The sequence below is a fragment of the Phytophthora infestans genome, genomic scaffold (assembly GCF_000142945.1).
Source record: "Phytophthora infestans T30-4 supercont1.3 genomic scaffold, whole genome shotgun sequence".
In the NCBI taxonomy this organism is placed as follows: domain Eukaryota; phylum Oomycota; class Peronosporomycetes; order Peronosporales; family Peronosporaceae; genus Phytophthora; species Phytophthora infestans.
The window spans coordinates 4,450,625-4,465,572 of record NW_003303756.1 but is presented as its reverse complement, the minus strand read 5'-3'; the positions used below and the strand labels follow the sequence as shown (position 1 = coordinate 4,465,572).

The following is a 14,948-nucleotide window of genomic DNA, read 5'->3' as shown; positions in this document are numbered from 1 at the left end:
AAAGGGAAAGAGGGGGGGGGGGGTGGGGGGAGGAGTGAGTAAGGGATTGGAATGAAGGGGGAGATTTAAAACAGAGCGCATTATCTTATCTCCTTATTATCAATATTACCTGCTGCGAGGGTAGGCAGTTATTCAGAGAATTTTGTTTAGTGTGCGGTCTGTCTGCGATGGACAGAACCTGAAGAAAGAATGGAAAATTAATGCCAATTTCTCTCAAACGGCATGGGCGTTCAGCATCCTCAGGCGAAGCCCTGTTCGTACTGTAAGCGCTCTAGCTTATCAGTAAACTGATAATGCCAAAGCAGCACCGAGTGACTTTTGTGTTGGGTTTTTTAAGCTCAGTGGGCACCATTTCCTCGCCTTCATCTGTCTTGCTGCTCTGCTCCATACAGTATCTGTGGCGGCCGTGCAGGTCTCAGTATTTACTACGGCTTGAGCTATATTACCTCAAACTTCTATCTGTGGCTGTCAAGCTTTAACTCCAAAGCGCCTAAGCTGAGCGCCACAGCCACTTGCTTTTTAACCTTTGTTTACATACACTCGGATCGTTTTTTAACCGAGCAACGCCATTAAAACGTCAAAGAAAGTATTTTTTGCTAATAACAAATCAAAATTATCCAGGAGTTGGTTTCAAAAGTTGCAAAAATTCCCGACCGACCGACCAAACCCGAATTTCCTGACGTTAAAAAACCTCCGATAGGATCGACATGGTCAACAGTCTATCATAGAACTGTTGACCATGTCCCTAAAACGCTACTTTACGATAAAACCGCCGTTAAGACTTTACGAGATTACCCGTAAATTTGGACTGATCTAACCACAGGGGTCGCAGCAAACGCGAAAATGAGTGACAACACACCCGAATCCAAACGTTTCACAGCATGAAGCAAGTCGACAGAATCGTATGAATCGTATCCTTCCGAGTGCGCGACACTGAGGAATGCCAGCTTGCAGGGCAGAGGCAGTGGATGTGGAGGGAGGACTTGGCCATTGAAGCGACGTAGACGCCGCTTCCAAATGGCACTCCATATAGTTCGAGACACCATCACCTGCAGCTTCTCCAGTGTTGTATTCTGTTCTAGAGCTATGCACAACTCACTGAGGGTCGGATGATCCAGTGGCTCAGCGTACTCTTCAGCGTGAATCGTGAGCTCTCGTAGGTGTTTCGCCAGTCGAGTCGTCGAATCTCCTAGTAGCTTCATGAATAGCTTGCCGTCCCCGTCTCCAATGCCGTAGTAATCCTGAAACTGCAGCGTGGAGAGTACCGGCAACGCTTCCTCATCCGCTGCTCCAGTACCTTCATACAAGGTGGAGAATCGGTCCAAGTCGATGTAGCTTTCATCCAATGCGAGAGTTGTCAAGTTCGGACAGGACTTTAGGATGCCAGGCACCATTGCGTTCACGTCGATTTCGCGGTGAAACGCTAAGGACAGTTTACGAAGTGACCATCCAATCTGCTGGAGTAGCCCCTCTAAACCCTCGGCTTCTGTCTTAAGCGCAAGTGATAGAGATGACAAGGGCTCACCTGCTGGCAACTCCTGTCTTTCGGTCGCCACAGAGAGAACACTCTCACGACGCACACGACACTGCCCGTATGCTGGGATGAGGACGTCTAAGAAATCGTTTTCATCGTCGCATTTCTCGTCAGAATCATTCTGCACCAGTTCAACACGCGCGTCGTACGGCAGCGTAATCGAGCTACCAGCAGCAACTGTAGTGGAATCGCCTTCTTTTTCCACAAACTCCAGTGGCGTGTTCCCACGCAACATCCAGCGCTTCCGACAGAGATCCTATTGCGGACTGACTTGTGCGTTGTGTTCCTTCTCCTCAAGTACTGCAGTTATCTCCGCTAGATCCTCCAAAGTCAACTCCACGTCCGACAGGTCCAAAGCGCGAACTGAAGAGAAAGGCCCGACAGCAGCTGAGTTTGTGTGGAAGAATGTCTGAGCCACTGATCGCCAGAATCTTCGACGTACTTTGGGTGTTTTTCGCTCGTTACACGCACCAGGCAAACAAAGGTTCCGGATAGAAGCTTGAGTGACAGTTAATGCCGAACACAGCGCCTCAAATTGCCACAACGCCGAATCTTCGCAATCAATATGAAGGTCTGAGAAACAAGGAAGCTGTTTCTGCTTCGGTGTGAGTGGCCGTATCAGCATTCCAGTAAACAGATTCGCGAGGGTTTCGTGATATGCAGCTTGGTCTTGACTTCCTCCTGACCCATCCCTCAAACAAAGGTGGAGCTCACCTACAGGAACGCCATTGCCGAGAATCCCACACAAGCGTTGAGCCAAGAGGCGGTTCACATTGTCTCGGTGATGGACAGCTCTACCAAGCGGTAGATGAAGGTCCCGGCACTGTCAGCACAGTTTTCGTCCTGCTTTGACATCGAGTCGAGTGAGTCCGCGCGATTCTTCATCTTTTGCAGTAGCGTGCCGACATCTTTGAGATCTTCAGCAAGTTGGTCGGCACTTTGTGACCAGTTACCAAACTCGAGCGATACAGGAATCTCTAGACATGAAGGGACTCGTGGTCGAGCTTTCGACTGCATTTCTAAAATACGCGCTCTCGCCTTCTTGTATTCCTCGCCAGGTTGATACTGCGGAGCCTCAGCCAGGAAGAGTTTCTCCCACTCTTGCGTGGGAGACTCCTTTGGGTCAGGAAGGCGAGGAACTCCAGTCAACGAGACGAAGTCGAAGCGCGGCAAGAGATAACTCTGTCGCTCTTGACGTCGTTCTCGTTTTAGTGCATCAGGGGGGAGTACAAGCACATCGTCACCTTCCTCGTCGCTATCATCATCTTCATCACCTTCGTCTTCTTGTTCGTCTCCGATCGATCGGTCTTCGCCCTGTCGGTCCTCGTCTTCTCCCTCCTCGCTCTCTTCATAATTACTCAATATATATCGCCATCGTTATCACCAGGCAACATCATTCGAAACTCTTCCTCTTCCTCTTCACTTTCTTCGTCATCGAGTCTCAGTCCGCAGCGCTCCGACATGAGCATGTGGAAAGCTCGTGCATCCACTTTTGCCACAAGTGACAGCAGCTCCATCGCTTCTCTGGTTTTTCACAGACCTTTCTCAATCTCCTCGGGATCTTCTTTCTCTTCCCCCTGTTCATCGTCGCACGTCGAAGCGAAATGGTTTCTCGCGTTTTCGACGGGGGCCCAGCACACGAATGACGTTGTTGTGGATCGCCGTCACTTGGCCGTTGAGCTCTTCGCACCATGATGCCAAGAAGTCCCACTTCGCAGGGGAGTTGACGTCCATTATCATCGGGGTCTCCTGCTCCGAGACCCGCTGCCGCTTGCGCTCAGGTTCGCTGCCCGACATTTGACGAATGGTACCGGGTACCGTGCCGTTTGATTTGCAAAAAGCAATTTCGAGATGAATTGATCCGCTTTTAGTAATTTACTTTATTGTGCATTTGCAAAACAAAATGATACTTATGAACCTAGGTATTGTCAGTTTCATTCGAATTTGTGAGAATAGCCTGAATCGAATCGTTTTGGCGAATCGATTTCGAATCGATTCGTGCTATTTTTAGCCAGTCAGAAGGCTCCAAACGCCCGCCACTCATACCGGCAATGGCCAGGCAGTCAATGGGCGTCACGCGTCCAGAAAAACCATCATGCACGCCCTGTACGGCTACTTCTACCTGGGCTTGTCGAAACACCGGCTGGCAACGATCTACCACAAGCACATTAACACCATCTCGAACTGGATTCAACGCTTCGAGGCTGACAACGACTACGAGCGCCGCGCTACAAAGCAGACCGGTCAGCTCACAGCAGAACAGCGGGAGTGGTTGCTAGACTTCTACACGATGCACCCGGTTGCATTTCTCGATGAAGCGAAGGCTGCGTTTGAGCAACAGTTCGCACGCTTCATTTCGATCTCAACGGGTGTGGAGGGCCTTACATCAGCATGGGCTCACATGGAAGGTTCTCGAACGACGTGCGATGAACATCAAGATCAACGATATTGTGCGCTTCACGCTGGAGCTGAGCACGATTAAGTGGTGTCAAATGAACATTCAGCTCCTCGACGAAGTCAGCTTTGACAACAGGGGCATGCTGCGTTCGCGAGGCTACTGTTTGAAAGGAAAGAAGCTCGCGTTTCGTGGAGAGTTTAATAGGGAAAGCTCGGGTTTCCATGCTGTGTTTCTTATCTGTGGATGGGCTCGTGGAAACATTTCACACGGATGGGGACGTTTGACCGATCTAAGTTTATTGAGTGCTGCCGTGCACATGCGCATTCGGAAAAGACTGTACACCAGTATCCAGGAAGCGGCTCCGTGTGGATTATGGATGGTGCCAAGATCCATTGTCACCCCGACATCGTCTACTATCTGCGGTCACTGGGGATCATTCCCATTTTTCTTCCGGCGTATTGTCCATTTTACAATCCGATCGAGTATCTATTTGGCTTGATCAAGAAAGCATTCAAGCGGCAGTACGTCGAAGGGTCCAAGCAAAGTCAAGCTGTACTCATTGCAAATGTACTTCAGCAGTTCCAAGATTTCGACATGACGAATATTTTTGAGCACTGTGGGTGGAGTCGGACCGGCGAGTTTGACCCGACCTCGGCCCTGGGGGATGAGTACGTGAACATATCGCGAGCTGGGCAATTTGGCGTGGACGAATTGCTGGAGTTCTCCGAGCGCGGAGATCCTGATGATGACAATACGTGCTCAAGTGATGACTTCTAAGTTAGTGTTCTGGGAAATGCGTGCTTATTTGGGGTTTGAGTTTAGTGGTACTTGAAAGCAAGAGTCACTCATGGTCGATGTCCTCCTGATTTGGAATGGCGGCTAACACGGACGAGACCTCCGTACTATCTGGTTGTATAACCACGTCCTCACCCATGGCCTCGATAACATCCAAATGGTTCTCCAGCATTTGGTTCATGGAAACGATGGCAGTCTGCAGCACTTGAACTGTTTGCTCGAAGTGCTGAATCTTTGTCTGCATGCCCTGTACGACTTTCTTTGCCATCTTTACGCTGCGCTGCACACGCTGTAAGTGCTGTTCGCTTGAATTTGACGCAGGCCTGAACTGCGTCACTAGATTTGGTGGCGGGCCCTTGGCAATTTCTCGCTCGTGCTGAGGCCTGGGTTTCTTGAGAACGAGTGCGGCCGACAGGCGCCACGACATATCTTGTGCACTAAACGTAGCACCCCATTTCTCCTTCAGAGTAGTGATCATGCGTTGATGGAGCTCTTCTGTTGCAGCACCCCCACGATCGGTAGCAGCCGGACCGATGCACTGATCTTCAAAGTCTGCAAACTGGCCAACGGTGGATATCTCATTACCGTACTTGTAAACAGAGAGAATGGCGGGTTCCTCCTTGTGTTTCCGCAAATATTTACGATCTTTAGCACTTGACCACGGGTTCAGCACCTTGCCGTTCATCTTCAAAGAAGTGTACTTCTCAAACATCACAATTGCTGGTTCATGCTCATCAACCGTCCAGACTGGAGGTGCCCCAGTCGGAATAGCTAGTGGCTTTAACTCGCGCTGGATGATGCCCCAAAGCATGTTTTTCACCTCATCCCATGTGTCACTTTGAACCGCGTGTGTGCCTATCCGCAATCCCGATGTCAGACGCTGATTGACAGTGTTCTTCAACCGTACATCGACTGAGAGCTTGATCAACGGATCGTGCGAAGAAAGCGTCTCACGCTGCTGCTCAAGACGCGGGCTTCGCCTCTGGTAGGGTGAGGAACCCATCTCACGCTGATGTTGAAGATGGGGGCTTCGCCTCTGGTACGACGAGGACGCCACCTCTTGCTGTTGTTGAAGACACGGACTACGCCTCTGGTACGGTGAGGGGCGTGGACTCGGACCTAGAGCTACTCGCTCATGACTGGGATTGCTGTCGTCGAGCGAAACCCGTCGAGGAGAGCTGCGCCGGACCGGGGTTGTCAGGCTCATTGCCGAAGAAATACAAAGTGATGCAGGTAAACTCTGATTGATTAATAATGACAGCAAATCGATTCGAAAAACGCCATTTTTTCCTCCTGGTTCTACAAATTATAGCGGAAACGACAATACGAATCGCGATTTAAGCACCCTAAACGAAAGCGACCTCTATCTTTTGAGCCCTTACAGTGCTGCTACAAACTATAGACGCACTCAAGTTTCGCTTGTTAGATGAGCAAAATGCAAAGCCAGCGAGCGCCGTTTGGCCCTAAAGCCTTCAATACTAAGCCAAACTGATACCAACAGAGCGTTTCTCGATAGTGTCGGTATTGCAAGCAGGACCGAAAAATTTACGTTAGGGGGGTGTTCTAAACTATAGACGCACTTTTTTAAACCCGCTACTTGTCGATGGGGCCACCGTTTTTCAGCACAACCTGGGCCATACGTGTTGGCATATTGTCCACCAAGTCACGTAGGTAGCTTTGTTGAATTTCCTGCCAGCATCGGACGATTTGAGCCTTCAATTCCGCCTTGGAGTCGAACTGGCGCCCGCCTCGATACACAGACCACGCCAATTGCCCCCCACACGTTCTAAATAGGGTTCAAATCGGGGCTCTTGGCAGGCCACTTGAGTTTCTTGGTACCCAAAGCTTCAATATGGGCTTTAGTAAACCTCGATTCATGGATTGAAGCGTTATCCTGTTGAAAAACAGGCTTACGGATACCAAGGTTTTGACGCAGGTTTTCGATAAACGGAACCAAGTAGTTGTCAAGCGTGCGTGTGTAGCACACAGAGTCTTGTCTCCCCTCCAGAAACGCGATGTTCGTTTTGCCGTGCGCGCTCATGCCAGCTCAAACCATCACACTCCCTCCCCCACTCACCCGCTTGGAGTACAACTCAGTATCAGCCCTGACGTCGTGCCAGTAGTACTGGTAGCCGTCAGGGCCATCCAAATTAAACTTCTTTTCATCACTAAAGATGACACGCTCCCACATGCGCGTCTTGCTCAAATATTTTGCAGCAAATGCTGCACGTGCGACCTTGTGGTGAGGCTTGATGGCCGGAGAGGGTTTCCTCTTGATCCACGTTGCGGCACGAGACGAGCTCATTAGCCTGCGCACCGTACTTGGCTTGAGAACGTTGTCGAGCGCCTCGGCAATCCGTTTGGACGTGAATCGTTTGACTGTAGCAAGCCGAAAGACCCGTCTAGCGATCCGTTGGGTGACTTTTGCCGGCCTGCCGGTTTTCTTTGAGGGTAACGCCTTCTTTGGAGGCCTCATGATGTTGCGAACAGCATGGTCACTGCGCCCGATGGACCTCGCGATGTAGCGGTAGCTCCTTCCTTCCAAATGGAGCGGCTTGACCTTGCCGATCTCTTCGGGGGTTAGTTTGGATCCCCGAGGCATCGTTTGGAGTTGTGTCGGTCTCCCAATTGCGCCCTTCGGCGTCGAATTTCGCGCGCTTTTCGTGGGACCTAATTTTAGCTAATAAGAGGGCGTACAGGAAGCAAAAAAACATTTTTATAAAAAGTGCGTCTATAGTTTGGAACACCCCCTAACGTAATTTTTTCGGTCCTGCTTGTAATACCGACACTATCGAGAAACGCTCTGTTGGTATCAGTTTGGCTTAGTATTGAAGGCTTTAGGGCCAAACGGCGCTCGCTGGCTTTGCATTTTGCTCATCTAACAAGCGAAACTTGAGTGCGTCTATAGTTTGTAGCAGCACTGAGCCCTTACAAGCTACAGAATGCTTAAAACTGAAGAAGTTGTGGTCGCTCACAAATATTATCTCCATTTATGGGCCCTCGAAATGACGATACATTTAGGAGTGTTGTGAGCTCAATATTTTTTAATTTAAAAATTCAAGTGTTATTTTAAAGCTCTTGTTAAAATCAATTGAATAAGGGTACAGTAGGTTTACAGTTTTTCGATGGAAGTTTACAATAAATGTCACTGTTTCGGCTAAGTGCTAAAATTAATAGGCCAACTTTAAGCTCGATTATTTCGATAACTCTAAATGGGTCGTAAGTATCATTTTGTTTGACGTAGCCTAAAATATTTCAATGCCTCTGTCCTTTTCACTTACCCTGATGCTCGATTTTATTAAATAGAGGTCGTTTTATTAAATTGAGGTCTTAAAAAGTACAAATCGATCCACTGATAAATCGAGCAACGGCAGTTAAATCGACTGCTCGGATCGATCAACCGCCAAATCCACATCGATATCCTGTAAATCGACCCTATTCGCCGTTTTGACCTTGGTAATTCGATCACAGATAAAATAAATCGATGCCTGCCTCTTCCCATCTCATTTTTGCGGTGCTCAATCTAGACTTAAAACGGATGGACATTCCATCTGCAAAGCACAATACATGTTAGACAGGAATCACTATTCAGCGCTGTACTCAATATACGGTACACATACTGGCAGCGGTTCGGGCGGCCGGCGTTGCGGTTTCCTAACTACGAGGTGGCTCAACTGGTGCCGGCTTACGGTGGCATTTATCAATTCCGCGCCCAACACTGCAAAGCCGCTTTCACTTTCGCCCACAAAGATACCACCCACGTCGCGAAACAGGGTGACAAAGGCACAGCGACGACTGACCTGCCGCCACAAAGCCGACAATCCATCATTGAGGCCCAGCTTGGATTGTGGGCTCAAAACGTGTTTCAACTACAACGCTCTTTATCACAGACACCGATTAGAAGCATCCTGAAGCAGGAACACCTACTCGAGGTCATATCATTGCAAGCTCTGACCACAAAGTCGCACCGCTCGGCTCGCTTTCTTGAGTTAGACTTGGCCTCGCCAGACGTGAGCAACTTACTCGACGTCAAGTTGCGCAGACTCAAACTTCCGACGCGGTCGTCCATACCGGCGCAGTGCACGGGGCAGCTAGCCGTTATGCCTGCCAGTGGCTATCACAAGCCACGAGAGACTCAATGGCCTCTAGTGTAAGTGGGGGGGAGGCTCGGAAATACCTTTCCTCCCTGGTCTTGAGTTAAACCCAAGTTCCTTACGGAACCAGGCGTCGATGTAGACTGACGCAGGCTGAAGGCGAGCAGCCGGGTTAGAGCTGCGGTAGCTCTAGCCAAATAAGCCAGAGTGGCGACGGAAGCCACTGGCGCTAGGTGCCTCGGAATCGCTGAGCGAATCAGCAGCGTGTGGTTGCATGCAACCACACACCAGGTGAAGCTCGGACCTGGTCCAATCACCGCACAGGTCCCTTGGGCGTGAGCGACCTGTCGAGTAGGGTGAACGGAACGTCTCACCCGCCGACAAAGCGGTTGCGGTACGTGATGTACGCAACGCGCCGGATATAATGGGCCATGGAGCCATAGCCCAAGTGTGGTGCACGAGTGCACACACAACTGACCAGGTGGTGGTTGAGGCAACGCACGCAGTCGTAAGTGGTGCCGCGCCAAGCCTGACTCCGTGGTGATAGCTGCTTGCCTCACCATGGTTTGTTGCCCGTGAGTACTCGGTGTCAATGCAAGACACCAACGCCGCAGTGGCATGGTGGTGAGATATGCTTCACCACGGTCGGGTACCATCAAGGTATATGGTGTCTATGACATACACTGGTATGGGTGCAAATGATATGCACCATACCACGACCTGATGCGCTCTGGACGCTGTGAGTCAATGCACGTACCGTGCATCGGCACTGGCTGCTGTCGAGCAGCCTGCCAGGTGTTTCACGTAATGAACACGTCGTGCATGACACACATGAAGTGCACGGAGCACTTAGGGTAGCTGTAGTACGTGTCGTACACAGCGTACCTGGTGTACGGGCCCGTGGGCCTGTACACTGTGCTCGTACATGCGTCGTGCATGACGCGAGCACTGGCCATGAATCGGTTCAGGCGACAGCACAGCAGAAGCGGTTGCCGCCAAACATGGCAACCTTGTGGTGGACGTGCCGCGCGAAAGCTAGTACCGGGAGGTAGAGAGTGTCAATGGGAGACACCTGTACCACGACTGAGTACCATTTTGTCGACGAAGGAAGCCTACGTGCCGTTAATACGGCGACCAAGACACGAAGTGAAGTAGCAGCAAGGATGGATGCTTGCTGAAGCCAAAGGCATGGCCCCGGGTGGGCTGAGGCTCCCTCTAGTGCTGGGGCAGGTGTTGCCCTTCTCGGTGTCGTCCCTCGCGGGAGACACCATGCTCCGGACGCGTTCGCGAGGACTGTCATGTCCTTCGGTACGAGCTTTGGGTGAATACCACACGTTCGGATACTATTGCACCCTGTGCCAATGCACTTTACGCGCGCTAACGCAGGAGCTAAGGTAGCTCCGAGTGTAGGCTTTGCAGCCAACACAGTTCTGAGCATAGGGATGCCAATCCCAGTGTGCTTTGAGTGCACAAGTCACTGTGGATGTGACTGAGCGCTGCGACAGTCTCGTGGCTGCTCAGTGCGAGAATTCACATATGGGTGATTTAACAATCTCACTTCGGATTGGGGAATCACGCCGACCATTGCACCTCCGCTTCGCTGTGGGTGCAAACGGTCTCTATAAGCCCTCATTTGGTATAGTTATCCATGCGTGTAGCCCTCGAAGGTAAGACATCGAGTCAGGAGTCCTTCCGGCTGTACCAATATATCCTTTTGTTCTGCCATTTTTTCAATTTACTTTTTGAGAACTTAGCTGTACTCGTTTTCCTGCTTTTTGTACTCGTGATGAGTCTCTTTTCCATGATTGAGCTGGCGGAGGACGAGATGGGAATTACGTAAAGATCGGTTGTTCGGCCAAGAGCATCGTGGATTCCAGTGGGGCGTACACGACGACAGCAGCTTAAAAATTCTAAGCGATCTACTCGTGAACAAGACAAACGACCAGAGCGAGAGAATGCAAACGGAGAGAAGAAGAAGCCGCTGTTTTTCACACACTACACCATCTCCAGTCATGCGACGTTTCGACTCACCACCGGCCTGGTACACAGAGATGGAAAAGCCTACCTATCTTTGCTCTATAAAGGTAAAGCTCACAAAGACGCTATGAAAAGATACTTAGTTCTGAGGCATTTCACGGACATGGAGCTCGGCCGTTTCTTGGATGGAATATATGCTGAGGAATTTGAGAACGATACCATTGCGGTCATGGGCGACCATGGCCAAACACCGAAAGCAGCACCCACGATGGTATGTACGGCGTGTGGCTTCAGCTATCATTGTGAAGGAGAGATTAAGTAAAGCCGAAGGGCGATGAGTAGTTTTAGCAAATGTCCATAATATGGCACCGATGGCAGATGATGAAAGCATATTTTGCAAAACAATGAGAGCTAAAAATAGATTTTAAGCTAAGCTGACTCCTTTCGCTCTTGGCTCCTTTCGTACCTCAACCATTGACCTTATATAAATAGTCATTTGTCTAATTTCGTGTATTTCTGCATCAGATGTCATTTTATACCACTCTTAAAAATTCCGACCTCCGACCTGTGGCAACAATTTGGTACATCAAACAAAAAATGTCAACGGACTTTATTTGACAGCTACTGTACCTCACGGTAATCAATGTGTTTGGATGTGTAAGGATGCCAAGGCGCGATTTGAAAAGTCAAAAGAGAGCGTGTTGTGTCAAGTTTATAGGCGGCTCAGAATCGCCTGAAACGGCCTGTAGGCTGAGAAAAATGCAAAAAACAAAAATCCTGCAAATCTGATTGAGAGTGATGTGCTCTCGAGCCAGTAAAACGGAAAATGAAGCCGAACGTGATGGTGATCCGGAAAATCAAGCACTATCCGGATACTCGAGGAGAGTGGCAGTCAGCCATCGATAAACGAGCATGATTGAACAAGCACCGTCCAATAAAAATGCACCATTTAGCTCCGTACATACACACAACCAGTCAGTTTCCAGCCGCAGACAGCCAACCGGTGTTGCCGACAGCACGATCACCATTTTTTTCGCTACTGAGCAGACCTTCTCCTCGGCCTCTGAGACCGCACAGGCCGTCCAGGTCGTACCGTACGTATCCACTAAGGAACCGCACCCCCCCAATCCCCTCCCGTCTTGAACGACAGCGTAGCTCAATGGTGAGCGCGCAGAGCTGTGTCCTGAGGGAGCTGGTTCGAATCCAACCGTTGTGATTTTTACTCAGCTATGTGTGCTTACTGCTCTCGCAGTTTTATTGCTTACTACTATGAACGCAGCTTCATTCATTTACTGGCGCTATATGCATTCAACATGTATGGCTTTTGATCACTCATGTCCTATAGGGCCGTAGCCACAGGCTCAAGGAGATCTTGGCGATCAAGCGCTTGGACAGCGCTGAGTGAAGCAGCTTGCGTTAGCGCGCGATCATGTCGTCGAGTGCCCCAGCAGTGTGAAGGTTGTGCAGGTGCTTCCGGACGTGGAGCCACGTGATTTGATCTTGCGAGGGCTGAGAAAGCTTAGCACCGCTAGCTCTGCCCTCTTATCAAGACTCAGTATCTTGTCGCGGTAATCGGATGCGCCTGGATCAAGGGCGAACCCGTCGGGCAAGAAGAGCTTCATGAACGCGACGAGCTGTTTAGCGCTGGACTGCTGTTTTTTGGGGGAAGCAGCAGGCCAACGAGGCTCCTGAGCGTACCACGTGTACGCCGTCTAACGTAGCGTGATTGACCAGTTAGTCTAGCTAGTTATGCACCAAAATGAACGCATGGATAATTTAGAAGCTATAATGGAAAGTAACCCACACGCCGGCACGCATCAGAACAGTCAAGATCAAGAACAAAAACGAAGCAATCCACTGAAGCGTCGACGAACCTCCGTCACTAACCTGCACAAGGTGCTCAATGAGCGTGTTGTCTTGGCTTAGTTGCTTGGGCGATGCGGTTTCCATGTCGTGTGTAGTAGCGGGTCGCTTCGTATTGCAGGCAGCACCAGCGAGATGAGTCTTCCAAGCTAGCAGGCCTACCAGAAACGACCCTGCCAGCAGCACACAGGCCTCCAAGCGCTTCACCGCTGACCCCTGGGGATGAACCTCCTTCAGCTGCGGATGGTGGAGAAGAAGGTAAGCTGTTAGCACATCAAGGACACGCTGACTCATGTTGTACTTGACTTGGTCTAGCTTAAAGCATGTAGTGAGCAGGTACGCCTGAACAGCTTCGATTTTCTCACGCTTCTGCGCATCGAAAAACGTTAAGTCCCTCAAAAGTACCTTAGCATTGGTGATGTACCCACTGAGAGCCTTGCTAACCTTGTGATCTTCGCGGCTTGTGTTGAAGACGAAAATAAAATCCTTGTTCGTTGTGCTCATGCTTCAGGCGCCGCGGTCGAAGATCCAGCGATGCGTGAGGCCGTCACACCCATTGACGTGCTGTGCTCCGACCCGGCGAAACGAATTGGAAGAGAGATCCACCTCAACGCCAGCGATTGCAGCGGTCCGGTCAAGCCCTCGGTTGACGTGCAAGTAGATGGTCGGTGTCCTTTCAGCAGCAACACGTGACGACGTGGCGCTAGCGGCAGCTCCAAGTGAGGCATACTCGTCAGGGTGGTCAAGCACCTCCAGAAGCGGCGTGGCTGGACAAGGAGACGGCAGCTTGGACAGGCAGCGCTGGCAAGTTGTAAGCAGATCGATGCATGGAGACCCCTGCGTTACGCGCGCCAGCGCGATGACGTATACTGGGCAAGTCACGAAGTCGAGATCAGGAGAGAGCGGGAGGTCTTGTTCCTCAGACATCTTGAGCCGGATGAGGCGCACGAATAGGATGCCGGCGGCGTCGATGGTGATGTTCCGCTTCTGCACGAGCGACAAGTCGGACGCGCGTCCGAACGGCTAACACAGTAGCTCTGCGTCTTAATTATAGCTCGAGGTAGACGCATTCTTTTACAAATAAATCATCAACTTACATAAATCGGTCTTAGAGCAAGGTGGTGCTTTACTTACGACATTGCCATTTCTTTTCAGACAAAATTTGTCTAGCGTCTTCCCCATACTAAGCAGCGTTGCTTCGACAATGTGTCGCTGTGTAAGGAAGAGTTCGAAAAGCCACATTTTAGTCTACCTATAGTACTGTATAGCTGTATTATGGGCAAATTGTTTGCCCTTCTTGCCTTCATTAAAGGCAAGATACACACCAAACAGATCTAATGTAACGGGGTACGTAGCCCCTAAGTGTACCCCTGGTTACATGAAGTGTGACACTTCAAACTTCAGGAGTATGACACGTCATACTCCGAGATATTTGGTACAAGGTACCAAGGTCGTTCAAAGCCAACCATTGGTTAAATGACATTGCATTTCTATAGGTAACTAACAGTTTGTATTAAACCCAAACTTAATCTTCCTATAAATATACTCAGTTTCAATCTACCTTATTTGGGTCACTTCGCTCTCTTTAATAAAAGAGGGGACCTGTGAACTGCCGTTCACTGAGAGTTTGTATACTCTCGGAAGATAACTTCCTCTTGCGCAAGGTGCTGTGTGACCCCGTCACACTTGGTAGCACTTGTAGTCAATCCACGCCATCGCGGGTAGACTACCTGAACCTCCGAAGTTCGTTGCCATGGATAGGAACGACTTCTCCCATTTGAACGACTCTCAGTTCGAGTCGGTTCGGAAGATGGCAGGCATCTTCGGGATGGAGGCCCTGCAGAGCCTGGTGGTGTCAACACCGGCTGAGCAGCTCGAGCGCGTCAATGCATTCGACGCGTACGAGCAGGGCCTCATCGCGCATGTGCGGGAGAACCTGCAGGCTCCGGCGGCGGAAGCAAATCCGCCTCACCCGAAGCCAATACGGCTGAAGGTAAAGCCGTATGAAGGGAAGGAAGGCGAGAACCTTCACTTCTGGGTCCGAGAAGTAGAGCTCGCGATGGACGCGGCTCTGATCTCGACCGAGCAACTGCGTGTTGCTTTTGCACTCTCCAACCTTAGCGGTCGTGCTAAGAGTTGGGTGTACACTCGGGAAGCAACATCCCCTGGATGTTTCACATCCTGGGCTCAGCTGTGCGAACAGCTCCGAGCCGCGTTCCTCCCGGCGAGCTACGAGTACCGCCAGCGTTCGCGCTTCCTCGCGTGTAAACAAGGAAGGCGCGAACTG

At 50.5% G+C, this 14,948-nt stretch overlaps 2 protein-coding genes and 1 pseudogene across 3 annotated transcripts; 1 reads left to right on the top strand and 2 right to left on the bottom strand.

Annotated features, from left to right (window-relative positions):
- Nucleotides 1-213: 213 nt before the first annotated feature.
- Nucleotides 214-1,769, bottom strand: PITG_02862 (uncharacterized protein; the record flags this gene model as incomplete). The annotated part of the gene is made up of 2 exons (XM_002907699.1): nt 214-251; nt 860-1,769. The coding sequence occupies 2 exons, from the start codon at nt 1,767-1,769 to the stop codon at nt 214-216; spliced, it is 948 nt and encodes a 315-aa protein (XP_002907745.1).
- Nucleotides 1,770-2,302: 533 nt separating this feature from the next.
- On the bottom strand, nt 2,303-3,331 carry PITG_02861 (uncharacterized protein; the record flags this gene model as incomplete). Its single annotated transcript, XM_002907698.1, has 2 exons — nt 2,303-2,848; nt 3,128-3,331. 2 exons carry the CDS (start codon nt 3,329-3,331, stop codon nt 2,303-2,305), a joined length of 750 nt encoding a protein of 249 aa, XP_002907744.1.
- An 8,612-nt stretch (nt 3,332-11,943) lies between these two features.
- Nucleotides 11,944-12,014, top strand: PITG_25682 (annotated as a pseudogene). The gene has a single exon. The product of its transcript is annotated as a tRNA-OTHER (tRNA).
- Nucleotides 12,015-14,948: the final 2,934 nt, after the last annotated feature.